At 34.9% G+C, this 17951-nt stretch overlaps 1 protein-coding gene across 10 annotated transcripts in view; it reads left to right on the top strand.

Moving 5' to 3' along the window:
* Positions 1 to 17951, top strand: part of MCTP2 (multiple C2 and transmembrane domain containing 2) — a 254637-nt gene that overhangs the window by 223388 nt on the left and 13298 nt on the right. For 8 of the 10 annotated variants that reach the window (XM_077124086.1, XM_077124089.1, XM_077124091.1 and 5 more), the window contains 2 exons: positions 5783 to 5892; positions 13484 to 13593. In XM_077124086.1, coding sequence (XP_076980201.1) covers positions 5783 to 5892; positions 13484 to 13593 — 220 coding nt within the window. Of the gene's footprint in view, positions 1 to 209; positions 323 to 5782; positions 5893 to 13483; positions 13594 to 17951 lie in introns of those variants that run through there. The other 2 variants (XM_077124088.1, XM_077124087.1) reach the window with 1 other exon arrangement.

Here is a 17951-nt window from a genome sequence, read left to right as displayed (position 1 = left end):
AGTAAGCTTGAGTAGGGCTTTTCTAACATTTTGCTAATTTTTTTGAGGCCTAGAATCTTCTCTCAAATTCCTGAATGGACCCCTGTTACTCGTCTCAGTTTGGTAGCGGCAGCAGATGTAATGTACTTGCTTAGTTCCCTAGTTGATATAAATCATCCTTTGGCAGACTAATTTATTTAACTTGGCTCCCTACTCTCTTCTACATCCAGTCATTCCTCCATCAAGTAAGTGCCATAGGATGTGCCCACCACAGTGGGTCTGAAGATACAGCCATAGAAGGGAGTCTCTGTCTCACCAGTTAGAGCAAGGCATTTTATAACAGGTGGGTTATGGAAGATATTCATGAACTATTCCATAGTAAGTATGAAAATGTGAATATCACATTCTTCTAGCATAGAAGCTACCATACCGTAATAAACACACAGATGTCACCCAAAAGCTATAAGTCATTCAGAGAATAGAACCTGCATGTATCAGTAATCATAAAGATACCTGCCCTCAGATGTATATCTCCCCTCTCATATGTATAGCGGGTGCCTCATGCAGAGATTTCCAGGAGGAGGTAGAAATACAAACAAAAATGTTTTCCTCCCCTTCCTTAAGAATGCTCTGGAAAGAACTAGTTCCTTTCCATGCTAATAAAATCAAGGGTAGACTGATTTAGGATAACCACATGCCCCCTTTTGCACAGATTAGTTTACTGATTTCCCCCCCATTTGTTTTTACTAAGTGTTGAATTCAGTATTTCCGTTAAAACAAGGTGGGCTCAGTGGCTTAGGCTTTCAGGTTTTGCTTTCAGCTTCTGCCACAGTTTTCTTTAGTAGCCCATGAGATGCATGTGCAGTGGCCTGAGTTCTCTCCAACACCTGGTTAAATGTAACAATCAAGGAGACCCCATTTCTATTTTCCTGACTCTATCTAGAGCCCCAAACCCTAAGCCTTCCTTTAGAGGAAAGCTTGCTGGATACTCACGATAAAACAGTTTTCTTGGATGACCTAACCCCTTTTTGTCTCGGGAGAAGCATTTAAGGCAGCCGCCCAGTCAACCGTGCAGTGAACCAACCTATTGTGGCTGAACATTGCCAGGCCTCTAAGATGCATCAAGTCTCCAAGCCACCACTTCAGAAGAGTTACTGGGACATACAAGTTCTAGAGTAGATGTAGGTGAATATGAGCAATACTTACGCAGTTCCACTGACAAGAGAGTAGAAAGCCCTCATTAGAATGTTTGATTTCCCTTGTATTGAGTAAACCTCTAGCTGTTTATTTTACTATCTGATAATGCCTTTTTAAATATTGTAGTAAACTTTTCCAACAGCAGTGAGTAAACAATAAATAAATACAAAGAGCACATTTTAATGTATAATCAAGTACCTGTATTCCATTCCCCCAAGATGGTTGCTGATGAGCATGTATCTTGTACAAAATGTTTGTTTGCGTTTCCCACCCACCCTTGGGACTGTGATGATGCCACACACACTTGTAAAGAGAAGACAAGGCTGCTTCAATAATCATTGTTACTTTAAGAAGACCATGCCTGAAAACATGATTTAATATATGCGGCTGAAAAGGTGTGCTTGCCTGTGTTCCTGTGGAGCATGACTTTTCATTTAGATCAAATGACTGCTTTCCATATTAATCTATCTCATTTTCCATTCCTATTTTTCATTGTATATGTATGAAACATGACAAAGAAGCTGTCCATTTGTTGGTTCCAGTAGCAGAGAAAGAACCTTGTGCAGAGTCTTATCTGCATGCCATCAAATGATTCAATCAGAACATCAAATAAATTCATTCTGAAATTGATTTTGTTTTCATGCAATATATGGAATCAAAGTAAGGTAACTTTGTAAATGATGATTCATCTGACATCAGGAATGCCACTGTCAATTTAGTTTAATTGTTTAGCACTGCAGATTTTGATGGAGGACAACATCCTGGTTAAAAATATTCTTATAGAATGGGAGAATCTATCAGGCAGAAGTGTCCCTTGGAATTGGCCATGGTGCCCACATAATCTACATTTTCTTCCAAACAAGGGGTAATGCTCCAGCAATTGGATTAGAATCTGTTGTGTCTGCTGAATAAATATCATATACAGAGAATAAGAGAGAGAGTTGATAAAACAACAAAATATTTGTGACAAAATGATATTAAATATAAAAATTGTATTTTAGCATGGTAGCATGCACTATCTTTTTGATGTTCGTCAACCTGATTTTAGGAATGTTTGAGCTTTTGAACAGCTCTCTTCAACCTAAGCATTCCCAAGAGCTAGTGAACAGTCTTGTGGAAAAAGAAATCCTTTGAAGGATCATTGCATTTTGCTCATAACCAATTGAAAATTTTTAATCAATATCTTCAATGACTGAGTGCCAAGTAGTTCAGCTGTAGAAGCATTTAATGCATTGAAATTAATTTTTTAAAGCTGACAAAAAGGAAGACAATTTTATTAAATGTTGTCCATGATTCAGTTTTTACCTTTTGGGTTATCTCCATTTGTGGGGAAAAGCTTTTGATGGTATTCCTATGTTTAATAGGATAACACTATATTCTGTAGAAGAATGGAAGGAAACTGAGAAGCGATTGATTTTTCAGTACTTAAATGTTGTTAAACTTTCAAAAGAATATAGATACAACTGATTTAAACTTTTGTCTTGAAAAAGTATTTGACAGAGAAGTTTGTATAGTGGATATAAAAATATAGTGATTTTGAAAATATTTGGGCTGAAGTAATACAGATTTCAGTATTGAAATATAATTGATAAGAATCTCCATGTATTAATTTTGTTGTGAGTTTACCAGGTATCTTAGTACCTAGAGAGAGAACATTTTCTTAAGGAAAATTATGGACTACACTGAAGAGTTAATTGAAGATGTTAGTTTAATAACTACTAACTATAACTCTGAAGATAATTAAAAACATTTCGTGAAAATATTAGAAATGAAGAATGCTTTTCATAAAATACACTCTTCAGAAAAGTAACCATGATATGGGAGTATAGACAGATATAACTTTGAAACCAATTAAATACATGACTGTATTTCATATACTAGATATGGAATACTTATTCTGCATGTTTCATTTAAAATTATTCAGATAGTCAATAGAAACAATTGTGTTTTCATTTGCAATATTTTTTGGTTTTATTTTAAAACAATTTATTTGTGAAAATAGGTAAAAAAGTAAACTGAAATAATTTTAGAGGTCCACCAGTACCATAAACCCCATTTGTATGATAAGAAAATGTTTCAAAAATTATATAAATTTGATTACTTCCACACTTAAAAGTATACCAGGTTGAATGATAAACAATCCTGTCACCCTAATATAACATATTATACTATGACTCTTATCCTAGTATTTGGATATTGAAATATTCAAGCTAAAACTTCAAATTCATTAAACAGAAGAAGGCTTTTGTGAGAATCACTTATTATTTTGATGTACTAGCTCATACTTCCTTCACAATCAGAATCTATGTATTTGGGTGTTTTATGGGGGAAAATATGTCAACTGAAATAGGACAATTGTATGAAATTGTGGCTTAGGGAAATTTGAGTCATTTTTCCAATAGATTGTTTTGACCTAAACTGTGTGCTGTCGAAAAGAGGAAGCTATTTTTGACCTTTGGGTCAAATTTCCTGGTACTTTCAAATGCTCTTTTATAAACATGAATACTTATGTGGCAGACACAGATGGGTTTTCACCATTGTGCCCCATTAATAGATGTCCGTGTATTGCTCAGCATGAATTAGGGCATTTTGGCAGCATATCTAATTTTTAACACAAACTGTTTGAAGAATTAGAGTCAGCGAGAGAGTAAGGGGAATAAGGAATTCAAAAATAGGGTGAAAAATGTTTAAATGTCAGGCAACCTGAACTAGCCATTATTCATTTTATCCACACACATGATGTTGTAAGGGTAAAAGATGAGCCTGAGTTCTCCTCATATGCAGAACAGTTGCTGAAGGAATACGTATTAGATGGTGAGCAGTTACTCAGGCCATCCCAGTACTCTTTACTGGACTGGACTGGATTGGGAGTGAGAACAGCTGTATCCTACACTCTGTCTGTCTCTTTGATCTTGTTTCAAACATGTAAAATAACAAGGGCAGAAACAAGAAAGGAACTTTGTACTTTTGACCCTTCTACCATATCGGTGCTCTTGGGTCCCCTTCACTCCATCCCGGGGTCCAGTTGGATAGAACAGAAACTACAAGATGAAAATGAAATTTCATTCCCTTTTGCTGTACAGAAGGATACTATAGGAATGTTTTATTCAGATGTATTTGCTCAATATTTAGTATATTATAATGCAAATAAAATTCTAGATAGAAAAGTTTTGTTAAGATAGTTTTAAGGTGTATATGTTAAGTTTTACACACATACACACACACATATCCAGGTAGACAAAAGCTGAGAGGATACTGGCTAGATCCTAGTGAGAACAGTCTTCATATGGGAACTCGAATATGGTGTCAGAATGTAAGAAATAGTGTAAAACACACTTTGGGAAACCTTCTTGTCGCCAACATTTAAGTAATTTCTAAATTATGTTTATAAGTATTAGCTACTTAACATGGTAAAACACACTTAAGATTTTCTGTATGCAAAGTAAGGGTAATATTTCCCAAAAGCGAGACTCTAGAGACTGAGAAAGAAGAATTTGTTTTCTTCCAATTCATAAAAAAGAAAAAAAGTTAACTTTGGAACATTCTCACAGGGAATAATTTTCTGGACATTTGGGGGCATCTCATGGCAATAGTGCTTGGATAAGAGAGAATGCCAGTCATGAGTCCTGGTTTGTTTTTGTTTTTGTTTTTTAATTCAATCTGAACTAGCCATTATTCATTTTATCCACACACATTCTGTTTTACTGACTAGAATAATCGTGGTGCACTCTGCAAAATTTTAATTAGTAGATTATTTTCCATAATGTCTTACAATGCACTTTTATCAAAACTTGATCCTTAAGAATTGGTCAAGGCTTAATAATGTCAATAAAGTGTACAACAGGACAAAATAATCTAATTTGTGTAGACTCAGTAAGTGAATCTGACTGTCATCCCCCTCATGGAAGACTTCAAATAATATGGATGCTAAATATGCATCTGTTATGACCCACTTATTGTATGAGTCATTGTTATTGATTGTCACCGACATAATTAAGAAAAATAGATAAAACCAACCAACAGTATATATGAATCTAGGGTTTTTCTTTCTTTTGAGGTTTATAGTGGCCAAAAGATGACTGAAGGGTTCATTAAAGTGCAGTCATTTTAAAACATGATTAAGAAGGCAGTAGAATTTGATTGGGAAAGCCCAGTGCTAAGGAATGTGTTATCTGGATATACAACATGCCATGCTGTTGCCTGGCGTAAACATTTCTGAACAACTGAGATGGGAGAAGGGGAAAGGAATCATTCACATACTTCTGAAGACAGAAAGGAAATCAGGGTCAGTCAAATTAATGCATCGCAGAGTTGTCTTAGAGAATCAGCAGCCTGTATAAGGAAATGAAGTCCTGGTTCCATAGGGCTTCCATTCAGGAACTCATGGTGTTGAGGTAACAACCAAGGCTTGTACTCTATGATTGGTGGCATCTGATAAGTGAGCAAAGATTTTGGAAATTAATAAACCTTCAAGTTGGGAAAAATGCAATTTATCTCTTGAAATCACTGTAGATAATTAACCATGTTATTATAACATGGTATAGCAAATTTTATAGAAGTACAATAAAAACGATGTAGCTGAGCTAAATCTTTTTATGTTTTCAAGGAATCTGAGAAAAAAGGATTAATTGAAAGAATCTATATGGTGCAAGATATTGTTTCAACAGTTCAAAACATCTTAGAGGAAATCGCTTCTTTTGGAGAAAGAATTAAGAAGTAAGTTCAACATATGTAATGCGGTATTTGAAATTGTACTGCCATATATAGGGACAGCTTTTGAAGCAATGGAGGAGTCATCAGTTAATGCAAAAATAAAAAAAAATGTTGGAAGCAAGTCCTGTTTTACTTTGGATGACTAGTTCTTTGAGTTTGTCAATTTCACAGTTGGACAATGCCTCAGAATTGGGGTGACCATATGGCCCCGTTTATACAAATCATAATAGCATAATTAACTGTGCCCCCTTTCATTCTCAAAAAATATCTTGGTTTGAGAGATAAAGTATGGTTACCCTATGAAAGGGAAGCACATCTGAATCACGGAACACAGTAAATGCCTTGAGTGATTTTTTTTTTTATTTCTAAAAACAATGGTACCTAATTAATGCCATCATAGATCTGGAAACATGAAGTTAATTCCTCACATATATAGATGCTTTAGGAAAAAGGTCAACAGATTTATCCTGTAAAGGGCCAAAGAGGAAATATTTTTGGCTTTATGGGCCTTAAGGTCTCTTGTGCAACTCTTCAGCTCTGCCATTGTAGTATAAAAACAGCTATAGGGCGGGGCATGGTGGCTCAGCAGGCAAGAATGCTCGCCTGCCATGCCAAAGGATCCAGGTTCGATTCCTGGTGCTTGCCCATGTAAAAAAAAAAAAACGAAAAACCAGAAACAGCTATAGATGATAAGTAAATGAATGGGTGTTCCAATAAAACTTTATTTACAAATACAAATGGCAAATGGCTTTGACCCAAATCCAACCTTTAGTTTGCCTATACCCACCATAGAGTGTGAAGGCTAATTTTTCTCATAGAACTGCAGTTGAGGAAGGTTCTTTCTATGCCTCACAGGGGAGGAAAAATATTTGTTTTATTTTACACAGTGAGAACTCTGCATATTCTGTATAACTTACTCTTCATTTGGTACCACTGAACAGGAAGATATATTTTTTACCTTTAAATTGTGAGTTTATTTCTTTCCCTCTTTAAATTCAGGATGTGTCAGCCATATTGTTCTTCTATAGATCAGTAAATAGTTTTTCTTATTACATCAGTCATGCTTTTGTGTGTCATTCTAGCCTTTGTAAGAGTTTCTTTAAGAAAAGAAAATATTAAAGCACTGCCTGGGTAAAGAAAATGTGGAAATTAATACTAAAAGCAAAATGCAAGTTTTGTTCATCAAAATGTAGGGAATTCAGTAAATGAGAATTAACATTGGGAAATATAAACAGCTAATATAAAACTTTCCATGTGGATACTGATCTTATGTCTCAGGTGCATATTAAATGAAATTTTCCTTGAAATCCCATTTATTATTGGAATGGTAAATGTTTAGTAAAAAAAAAAAACTTTAAAAACCACCGTTAAAACAGTTTGGTCAGTTTTTATTGAAGTTATGCATCATTTTTCCCACTATCAGTGCCTGACAAAAGAAAAATTAAAGAGCAATAGAATAGTCACACATACATCTGTGCCTATTATTTCCCCCCACCCAGGTTTCATCTGAATTGACAAATTTCATATAAAGTGATGTGATTCCTGAAAATACTTCCAAAATGTTTAACAAAAATATAAACAAAAGTAGAGAACAGTGAAATGGTGATGAAATAGAAATCATTCATTCATTTATTCAACTATCAGTTTATTTATGTCGGACACTTAGTTGAAGAATATGAAATATTTTGACAATAACAAAGATAACAGCAACAAAAATTAATAGCATGTGCCAACCAGACTCCATTCTAAGCCCTTTACACATCATTAACTCCTTTAATCATTCCGACAATCCTATTGAATAAGAATTGTTTGTACTCCCATTTTACATATGAAGAAACTGAGTCCAGAGTGGATATTATAGGATCCAGTGTCATACTATAGCACAATTAGTAAATCCTGTAGCTTAGATTTGAACCTGCCGTCTACACTGTGATGCTATTATTCTGTAGAAATCTGTTTTCCAACGAGGGAGAAAATTTGGTAACAGGCTATGAGAATTCCATAGATTGGTGCTAGATGAGATAAGATGGGATGCTGGGGCTTTCTGATTAGCCCAAGAAGGGATACAGGAGAGAGGCAGATATATAGAGAGAACAATTCTGAAGAAGCAACAACTTGTCAGCATCTCTGAAGTTAGGAAGAGATAGCTGGCAAAGAATGGATGAGCAAGAGGTAGGGGCCCTTGTGTATAGACTCAAAGCCCAAGTTACAGGGAATGTAATGTGTCTTTACCATAGTGAGTGGAAGATAGAGTAGCAATGACTAGAAGCGAGGCAGGAGAGATAAGTGGAGACAGATCATGCAGACACTGGAAGGGATGAAAAAGTCATTGAAAGAAATTGACTGAAGCACTGCATTAGCAACGAGGAGAGAGAGTGTGAGGAAGGAGGCCAGAGCAAGGAAGTAAGGCCTGTTATTTGGTACAACTGTCTGCATGCTTGAATGTCATTAGTAGACAAATGTGGCTGTTGTGTAGTTGATAATAGAGGAAATGTGGCTGATGAGAGGGCAGTTAGATATAAACAGGCCCCCAATTCCACAAGCACTCTTGAGGGGTGGCTGTGCCCAGCACAGCTGGGGTGGACATGTCCGAGACGTATTTTCAGCCATGAACAGAGTACTGTTCTGCCCAGCTGCGACACAGGAAGGCTCATATAGCTCAACTCCTATTAATTCTTTGGCCATTCATTATTACAGTGACCTTAAATTTCCCACTGGGCATTCAAGTGAGATGTCATGTGTAACTCTGTTGGAATCCCATTGTAATTCAGCACTAAGCACCAGGAAAAGTTTTATGCAACTTTTGGCGATGCACAAATAAATAGAATTATGTAAAACTTTCAGAGTGCAAGGCTTCCTTGATACTGGTAAGGAGAGCCCCAGTGCTATTGCATGTACATGGATTAAACTGTGCTTGCTAAGATTCCTACTCTGTGCCCTCTAATATTACACAACTTCAAATGTACATGTACATCAGCCTAAAACATTTATTCAGTATGTAGCATCTTTATGATCCTGGGCAGTTGACAGGATGGGTCAGAAGTACACAATGTATGCTATATGTTCTATCACCGTAGAGTGGTGACTCCAATCCTTATGTTCTTGGGTGGTTAGAAAAATATCCATGGATGTGATGGTGAGATTCAGAAAGACCTAGAAGAACAGAGAAGTAATCCCTGCAAATATTCCAAAGTAAGATTTTTTCACTCACAGTTGTGGGAAGTAGAACTTCCCTTGCTAGGAAGTGGTATTGAGAAATACTAAGCAATAGAGTAGGAAAAACAGGTTTAAGCGCAGTTTAAATCAGAGTGAGTCCATGGGAAATGGTAGATTGGCACAACTCCTATTAGATCTGAGAGTGACAGGTAAAAAAGAGAAAAGATGAAGGCAAAAAGACTAGAGAGGTAACCAGAGCCCAGCTATGAGGAGAGATTTGCAAGCTAGTTTGAAATCTACACAAATATGAAGTAAAGCATCATGTGGGAGGCATTACAAAGGAAAACTCTACAGAATTATATGACTAGTAGTTTTTGTTCCCTTGGAAAGAGGAGTCAGAGGGCTTAATTTGCCCAAGTCTGAGAAACAAGGAAAATAATGACCCCATTGATGGAAAGAAGTCAACCTCTTGGGGCAGAAAGTTGGGGGAGGAGCTACAGAATGATCTTGCAACTAATTCACCTTACCAGAATGTGGTCGCAGTTAAATGTTCTGAGGTTTTGGAATGATGTTCTTACCACATGCTAGTGAGCCCACCAGGATTAAATTATTTTTTTTCATTAATTTTTCTCATTAATTGAGAGCCTTGAGTCCTTTGTCTCAGAACTGCCCAAGTTAGAGATCTCCATTGTAGGATTTAGAAAACTCTAAAATCAGGAACACTGGAGAAGTCTATGAATGTGTCAAATGTTTTACAAATTGTTTGATTTAGTTATGAAAAAGTTTTTATCTCCTAAGGTTCTTCAGTATTGTGTGGTCTCTGGAATACCTAGACTTCATGATGTTCCATGATAATTGGAGTAAAGGTGCAATAAGTTTTTTAGTGTTAGCAATATTACTATATCATGTATTTAAATTAAATCTACAATTTTATAGTCAGGAATATTCAACTGGATCAAATGAGTAAAATGTGCCTTCTTACATTATCTAAAGTGCCTACTATAGAGGCAGTGAATGTGGATCCACTTGAGCCAACTTCCTAGGTTCTAATTCCAGTCCTGTCACTTATATTAGGAGTGATCTTGTACAAGATATTCAACCTTTATGACTTCATCTGTAGAATGCGGTTAATAATAATAATTCCTCCTTCATTCAGTTTTTGGGAGAATTAAAAATAAAAGGGTTTAAACCAGTGAACGGCATGTAGTAAGCACTTAAATATAGTTATGAATATTATTCTTGGCAAATTGCCTTGAAGTTATTCCTCTATGCTTAAATAAACAAATCTAGTGAATACCCCCTTATTGTTTGAACATTTTTCCCTAAAATCATAAATTGCTGTGGGAAGAATGCATCTGACTTGGCTACTTGGAGGGCAAATCTAAAAGGCTCTTTGTGTCAGTGAATTTGGTCTTGTCTCTGTTTCTAGCATCCATCAAAAACATATACAGCCCTCCACATACACACACAAACACACACACGTGCACATACACACCTATTCCTGTCTTCATAAAGATTGCATTAATTGGAAAAGAATTAACATCATGATAAATTTTAATTTTTCCAATATATATGAACATGGTATAGCCCTCAATTTATTTATATGTTCTTATCTCATTATTTTAAAGTTTTATTTATTAATTATCTAAAATAATGAGATAAATATGTAATTTATCTCATTATTTTAGAGTTTTCTATATAGAATTTGATGCATCTTTTGTGAGATTTATTTCTTTTCTGTGATGCTACTTTTAGTGTGACCTTTTGTCAAATTTTATATTCTATTTGTTACTGGTATATGGAACTACAAGAAATTTTCATGCAGTGATTTTGTATGTAATAATCTTGAGAAACTTATTTATCTTAATTTAAATGAAGATTGCTCTTGATTTTCTAATCTATAAGCATATTATGTGGAAATAACTTCTTTAATTTCCAGTCCTTATGCTTTTTACTTTGTTTTCTTGCCTTATTGTACTAGCTAGTAGCTCTACTACAGTGTTGAACAGCTTTGGTGTGGGGGCATTCATTTCTAATTCATGATCTCGGAGGGAAAACTTTCAATGTTTTACCTGTAAGAAAGAATGTTTGTCATATGTATTTATAAATATACTTTGTCAGATTAAGGAAGTTCCCTTTTTCTCTAGTTTGTAAGAGTTTTTATCATGAATTAGAGCTGAATTTTGTCAAGCATACTTTTCTGCATTCATTGAGATGAATTGATTGTGTTTTCTCTTGTAGCTTCTTGACAGGGATTTATCAATTATATCAGTCTTTTCAAGGAACTGACATTTTGGCTTTTTTGATCATTCCTATTGCCTGTTTTGTTTTTCATTAATTAATACTCTTATCTTTATTACTTCCTTCTACTTTTTTGACTTGAATTTATTATTCATTTCCCTAACACTTCGGTAGTTACTTCGGTAATTTATTTTTAACCTTTATTCTTTTCCAACATAAACATTTAAAGCTAGCTATAGTTTGTTCTAACTAAAGCTTTAGCTCCATGCCAGAATTTTAGGAATGTGATAGTTTCATCATTCAAATTTTACTAAAAAATATTTTCTGATTTCCATTTTGATTTCTTCCCTGGCCAAGGGTATATATGCTTTCTGAATATTTGATGATTTTCTAGCTGTCTTTTTGTTCCTGATTTCTAGCCTAATTGCTTTGTGATCATAAAAAAAATGATATTATTTTCAGTGTAAAAAGCTATATATATGGGATTTCTACCTGTGTGAATATTTTGAATAACTATCATACATATTTATCTATCTCTCTCCCCCATCTATTTATGCAATTTAGTTTTCTGCTATATCTAATATGCTCTTTCTGTGGTTGGCAGCTGATTTGTGTGTGTGTCATATTCTCATTCTTTTTAACAGTTATATAGTGCTACAAAACATAATTTTTTTAGATATTTTCCTATTGGTAATACTTGGGTTATTTCCTTTTTTAACTATTTCAAACTATACTGCAGCAGGCATTTACATACTGTCTTTGTATACTTGTGCAGTGATATCTGAAGGTGAAATTTCTTACAACGGCCTAGTTGGAACAATTGTGGAGTATATTTATAATATTTTCATATATAATACAAAATTGTCCTAAAAAATGTTCTACTAAAAGTTCAAAAATGAGAGATGTCAGGAATGACCATACATACATATAGAAATTCAGAATATCAAAAACCTGGCATGTTAAAATAGTGGGGGAAATATTGACTCTTCAATAGATAATGTCAAATCCCTGGATGGGGAGGTTTTTTAATGCATGAACAAATCTAGAAAATCAAAAAGGAGAAAGTTTTGATAAATTTAATCATTAGAAAATATATAAAATGTTGTACTTAAAGACTTCATAAACAAGATAAAAGGACCAAAAAGCAATAAAGTGTAAAAATATTTGTAACAAACATGACAGAGGACTAATTTCTTTAGTATCCCCCCCAAAAAAATATTTTAAACCACTAAGGAAAAAGCCAAGCAAAATGTCTAAAGAGAAAATTGACAAATAGTAATTGCTTTACATATTTTGAGTCATTACAATTTGCTGGACACTAAGTTAACTACTTGGAAAGCAATTGCTTGTTTAATTCTAGCAAATCACCTATGATATAATACTTTCATTGTTCCCATTTCTTTCAAAAAATAAAAGACATGAATTAAAATCACTTTCCTGAAGTCATTTAGCTTATTAGAAATAGGATCTGATCTTAAATCCAAGTCAGTAGCTTATAACTCCATTTTCTTATATATGAGCTTCTGGACAAGAAAATAAGCTAGAAATCACAGAAGAACAAATTAAAATGACCAACAAGCATATTAAAGAGTTCTCAAATTTGCTCATAACTTAAAGAAAAAGAAAGAAGTAAACATTTAAATATATATTATTATGTCTCTCAGTGGGCAATGATTAAAACTATTGATTATAATCAGTCTTGACAAGAGGGTGAAGCAACAAGAGTTTTCTCATACCACTGGTGAAATTGTGACTATAAGCAGAAATTAGATAATCTCAGCTTCAGTTTGCTCACCTGTAAAATGGGGATAAGACTCACTTTGGCAGAATTGTTGTGAGGCATTATCGTCCAACTACATGAAAAATGTTAGTGCAATGGCTGGCGCATATTAAATGTCTACTAGCAGTTATATGCCGTTTCCCTCAAAACAGCCCAACAACCCCATGAAAACAAAAATCAAAACAAGAAACCTGATAACTTGAATTGCAATTGGTCTTGTAACTGTCTCATCAAAAATGTTTTTATGGTTTTCCAGTGCCCAATCAGTTTGGCAGAGTTTTATCTCCAGGTATTTAAAGAACCATTCCCAATGGGCCTTTATAATCTGTATAGCTATGAAGTAAACATGGCAGGATGAATATATGGCAGCTCCTGAACATCAGAGGAAATGATATCTCTATGGTTGTTTGTCTGCAGCATATTTAACTGGACGGTCCCATTCCTTTCATTCCTGGCCTGTTTGATCCTGGCAGTAGCCACCACTGCTTTGTATTTCATCCCCCTGCGGTACATCATTTTAATCTGGGGTAAGTTTGGCATGGTCTTTTTGCTAGCAACTGATTCCAGGTAAGAAACTCATTTTTTAAAGTGTGACTATAAACTTGAAATATATTCTTGTTGGCAAATAAATATGGGATAAGGAAAAGCCTTTTGGGAACAAAAACTTCCAAGACCTCCTTGAAAAGGCCATGTTGCACAGACTATCAGCATAGATATTTATATGCCTCTTGCATAATTGTGATAAAATAAAAATGTGATTGTGCATGCTGTTTCCCTTTGGTTTTTCACTGGCATAAATATCCTTGAATAATATTGTTTTTGCCCAGTAATTTTGAGGAAACACTGTTATTCAAACAGTGAGCAAACACCTGCATCAAGCCCCTTTACATTAAGTAAAAGTAGTTCTGGCCCCTGTCAGCTGGCTCCTGACATGTCTTCTCTACTGCAGAAAAAAAAAAAAGTATATAACCTAGCTTAAATCCAGAAGCGTTTGGAAGGGGAGAGAGGGCACTCCATGACTCTCTTTCCCATGCCTGAAAGGAAAGAAAACTGTTATTTCACAGGGGAAATTAGCTGCCTGTATCAAGCTTAATTGTTTTAAAAAATAGAAACAAAAATGGAATACTTGAAATGAAATCCATGCCTTGATTTAATACTCAAGCTAGCAATTGGACAAAATACAAACAGCTTTGTGAATGTTTGGGCCTGTGTCTAAGTGGGTTCTGCGGTGATAAAAGGAGAGAATTGCAGTAACTTATTTCTGGGAGAAGCAGGCAACCTTTCTCCATAAAACTGTTTGTCCTGGGTTTCTATTATTTGGCTCTTATGACAGCTGCTGATTTCTCAACCATCATCACTTCCTGAAATTTTTCAGAGTTAAGATGTTCAGAGAAGTTACAAAGATGGGCGACTTTGTGTTGAGATTCATTCATCGCAAGATTATCCTGCTAAGGAAAGGCAGAGAGTGCAAATGCTGGGGAAAATGTTACAACCTTTCTAAAACCATTAATTGTAGACCTGTCCAAGGAGAATCCACAAAGGTGGAACATGGTGGCAAGGAAAGTGAAACCTGGGCATTCAGAAATGCGAAAGAGATAGAGCAACTTATAAAATGTATTAAGTGGACTGATTCTGAGAGAACACAATCCATTCAGTTTCTATTTTGTCCAGGGGGGAAAATTCCATATACAGAAGCCTCCCTGCCGTATAGAAGCCAAGAAAAAGATATTCTGACCCCTTTTCAGAAGTCTGTTTTAATACTTGATGACCTTCACTCTAGGGGAAATCTTCTTGTATTCATGCTCAGTTTTATTTATTTGACTTTTATTTTTTATGGTTTTGTTGTTGTTGTTGTTTGTTTACAAAAACTCTTGCCCATTGATCCATATTTATTTCCTAAGAGAGAGAGAAAGCAGAGCTCTTCGGCGACCATAGATTAGTAAAACATATTTTGTAGAGGTGTTTCTCTGAATTCCCAGTGCTGAATGTTATTTGTATAGACTGAATAATCTCATTCCTCCCCCATTTTTATCTATGTGTGTTTGTTTCCAGATCCATTTACTGGCCACATTTAGAAATTCAATGCTCTGCTCAGGGTCAGACAAAAATTTTAATATGATTTAAAATTACAATCATTCAACCAAAGTTTTGGTCATTTTTATGTAGGTGGAAGTTAATAACTAGGTTCAGCTTCTTAAACACTTTTATCCCTTGATTTTATCATTCCAATGCAGACATGGTGTTCTTTTATACATGTTTCCCTCCACAAAGTAGACTATGTTATATTTCCTCCTTTGAGCACCAATTGTGGAATTCTAAACCTTCGTTCCATTTACTCAAATGGCTTTGATTTCCACCTTTACTTTCCAAGATCTTGGCAACTTTCCATTATCAACTTTTTACATCTACTTAATGCGACATTGCTGTACTCATCCTTCAACTTATGGATGAAATTATTAAATATCATGAAGTTTATTATACTCTCTTGGGTCAACAATAATCCTTTAAGCTTTATACTCTATGTCTGGTTCTTCGGCTTTACTTTTCAGACAGGGTTTCCTATTTATTGATGAGTTTTCCATGAATTATGTTGTCAAAAGCCTGGACGGTTATACATGATCTTTGCCTCCTTTCATCGTATAATACCTGCCATACCATTGAGGACCATGTTCTACAATTCTATTAAAGCTTATTCTTTTCCAAGAGTTGTTAGCCAGTATGGACCAAGACATTCTTTTGCACATTTCTTATTTGATTGTATCCCCTTCAGAGAACCCATTCTCTTGTAGAAAAAGATCATATATGTCCTAAATTTCTAGTGTTCCTTTTACCTTCATTAAGGTCAGAAGAATATTTATTATTTTAAGTAGTTTACTCATCTCCATTGAGTCCTAAAACATGAATGTGATCCTAAAATTATCTGTTAAGTGTTTTTAACACTTTGGAGAAAATTATGTAACGGTGTATGCTATATTTCCACATTATATATACTCAAGTATTATTTTTGCGAAAGTGATTTTTAGTAACAATTATTTGACATAAACACATAAGAATGGCCTAATTTTATAGCAACCATGTAGAATATTCCTTGACTCATCAAATTCATTGTAAGATTTGGGGATATAATGTACCTTCTTCCCTCTTCATCCCTATAATTGCTAGTCCAGCTACATGTAGATCTTCAGCAAATACTGCACAAATATTTTATGAATGAGGGAATCTGCAGGATTAACATCTATAATCTACTTAGATGACATTTTATAGGGCCTGCCACCTCTCTGTGTGGGCCTTGATTACTTTTTTCAAATTAAGTAAAAAGTAGATTTAAGAGAGAGATGAAATTTCCTTTACAAAAAAATATGTACTGCATATTGTTACTATTATGATGTTTGCATTTGCATGTCATAGACATTTTGATTACAAAGTTATTCTTTTCTGATGTGTTTTTCCAATGTAGATATGAACTCCCAAAGCTAGATTTTGAGCTTCTTGTAAGAAGTTACCATGACTTATCTAACTTTGCATACCCATTTGATAGTATAATGGCTTTATATGGAATGTGGTCCCTGTTTGGTAAATGAAAAAAATAAATTCAAGAACCCTGTGCCTCCACCTTACCAATGTATTGCAATTGGGGCTACATGCCAGTTGCTCATATAAATATCTGAAGAAAGAGTGCTGTAATCCTATTGTAAATGGTTATTCTCATGTGAACGTATGTGCAAAGCAGCCAAGTGATTGTTCCTCTCTCCTGACTCTGCAGGCTGTGCTGGGCACTGAAAGTTTCTTTCCACCAGTGATCTAGTCAATTGATGATCTGGGGCCATTAGATGCTAATGCCTCCTCAAGTGTTATCCATTGATATTTGGATCCCACTTGCTTTGTTTTATTTTTTCATTAAAAAATCAGTTTCCACAGCAGATACACTTTCTTTTGTGTGTATTTTTTAGATTAAATAGTGCAAAGGTATGTGTAGCATGGTGCTATATAAAGCCATAACTTTCAAACTTGGATGTGTGATCATATGTCTAACAGTATGAAGATTCCTTTCCATCACCACTTCTTTCTCTTTTTTAGCTTATTGACATTAGCAATAATAACGATTCCGCCATGTTGTAGAAGTGTGATATCTCACCCAGGTTGCTCAATGACCCAGGAAACTATACAGGACAGTTTCTTTTAATTACAATTTTAGTATAAGCAGTATAAGGTTCAGGAAGGTTAAGTGATTTGTCCAAAATTACAAAGCTAATATGTGAAGTAGCCAGTACTGGAACTCAAGTATTCCTGCCCATAATCCTTGTTCTTTCCTCCTTGCCCATTGTCCCTTTGAGGTGACCAAGGATCTCTTGACACCTGGCCTCACACAGTAGATGATATTGTGGAATTACTTAAATGTTTGAGCCTATGAGAGCTTAAAAAAAATAAGGTGTGCATTTGCAGCATGCAGTCTGAGTTCCTTATCATTTTTGTTCTAAGTTTTTCAAACACAGACAGTCTCAGTGCATTGTAGAGGATTTCTGCACTTATTGGTGCATTCAAGTTACTGTGCAGGTTTATAATCTTCTCAGTGACTAAGAATGCAGTGTTTTGATCAGTTGTGATATTATCCCTGCCTTGCTGTTCATTGTAAAGACTCCAGATGCACACACTATATATAATTAACAATAGAAGATATATCTTTTCTCAATACGTCTTTGTCTGCCTTCATCATTTTGCCTTGTCTGTTTTCTTTTGCCAGAAAGCCCATGCTACAATTAAATGTCTTTAGAATAACACAGTGAGAGTATTTTAGTTCAAAGGAATTCTGGGGAAAATTTGAGCTAGAAACATAAAGCTTGCTTGCGGGTAGAAGGAAGAAAGGGATAATGCAGCTTTGACTTTA

Source organism: Tamandua tetradactyla, chromosome 12 (genome assembly GCF_023851605.1).
Source record: "Tamandua tetradactyla isolate mTamTet1 chromosome 12, mTamTet1.pri, whole genome shotgun sequence".
Taxonomy (NCBI): domain Eukaryota; kingdom Metazoa; phylum Chordata; class Mammalia; order Pilosa; family Myrmecophagidae; genus Tamandua; species Tamandua tetradactyla.
The sequence above is the reverse complement of the archived record's forward strand: the minus strand, read 5'-3'. Positions and strand labels throughout refer to the sequence as shown.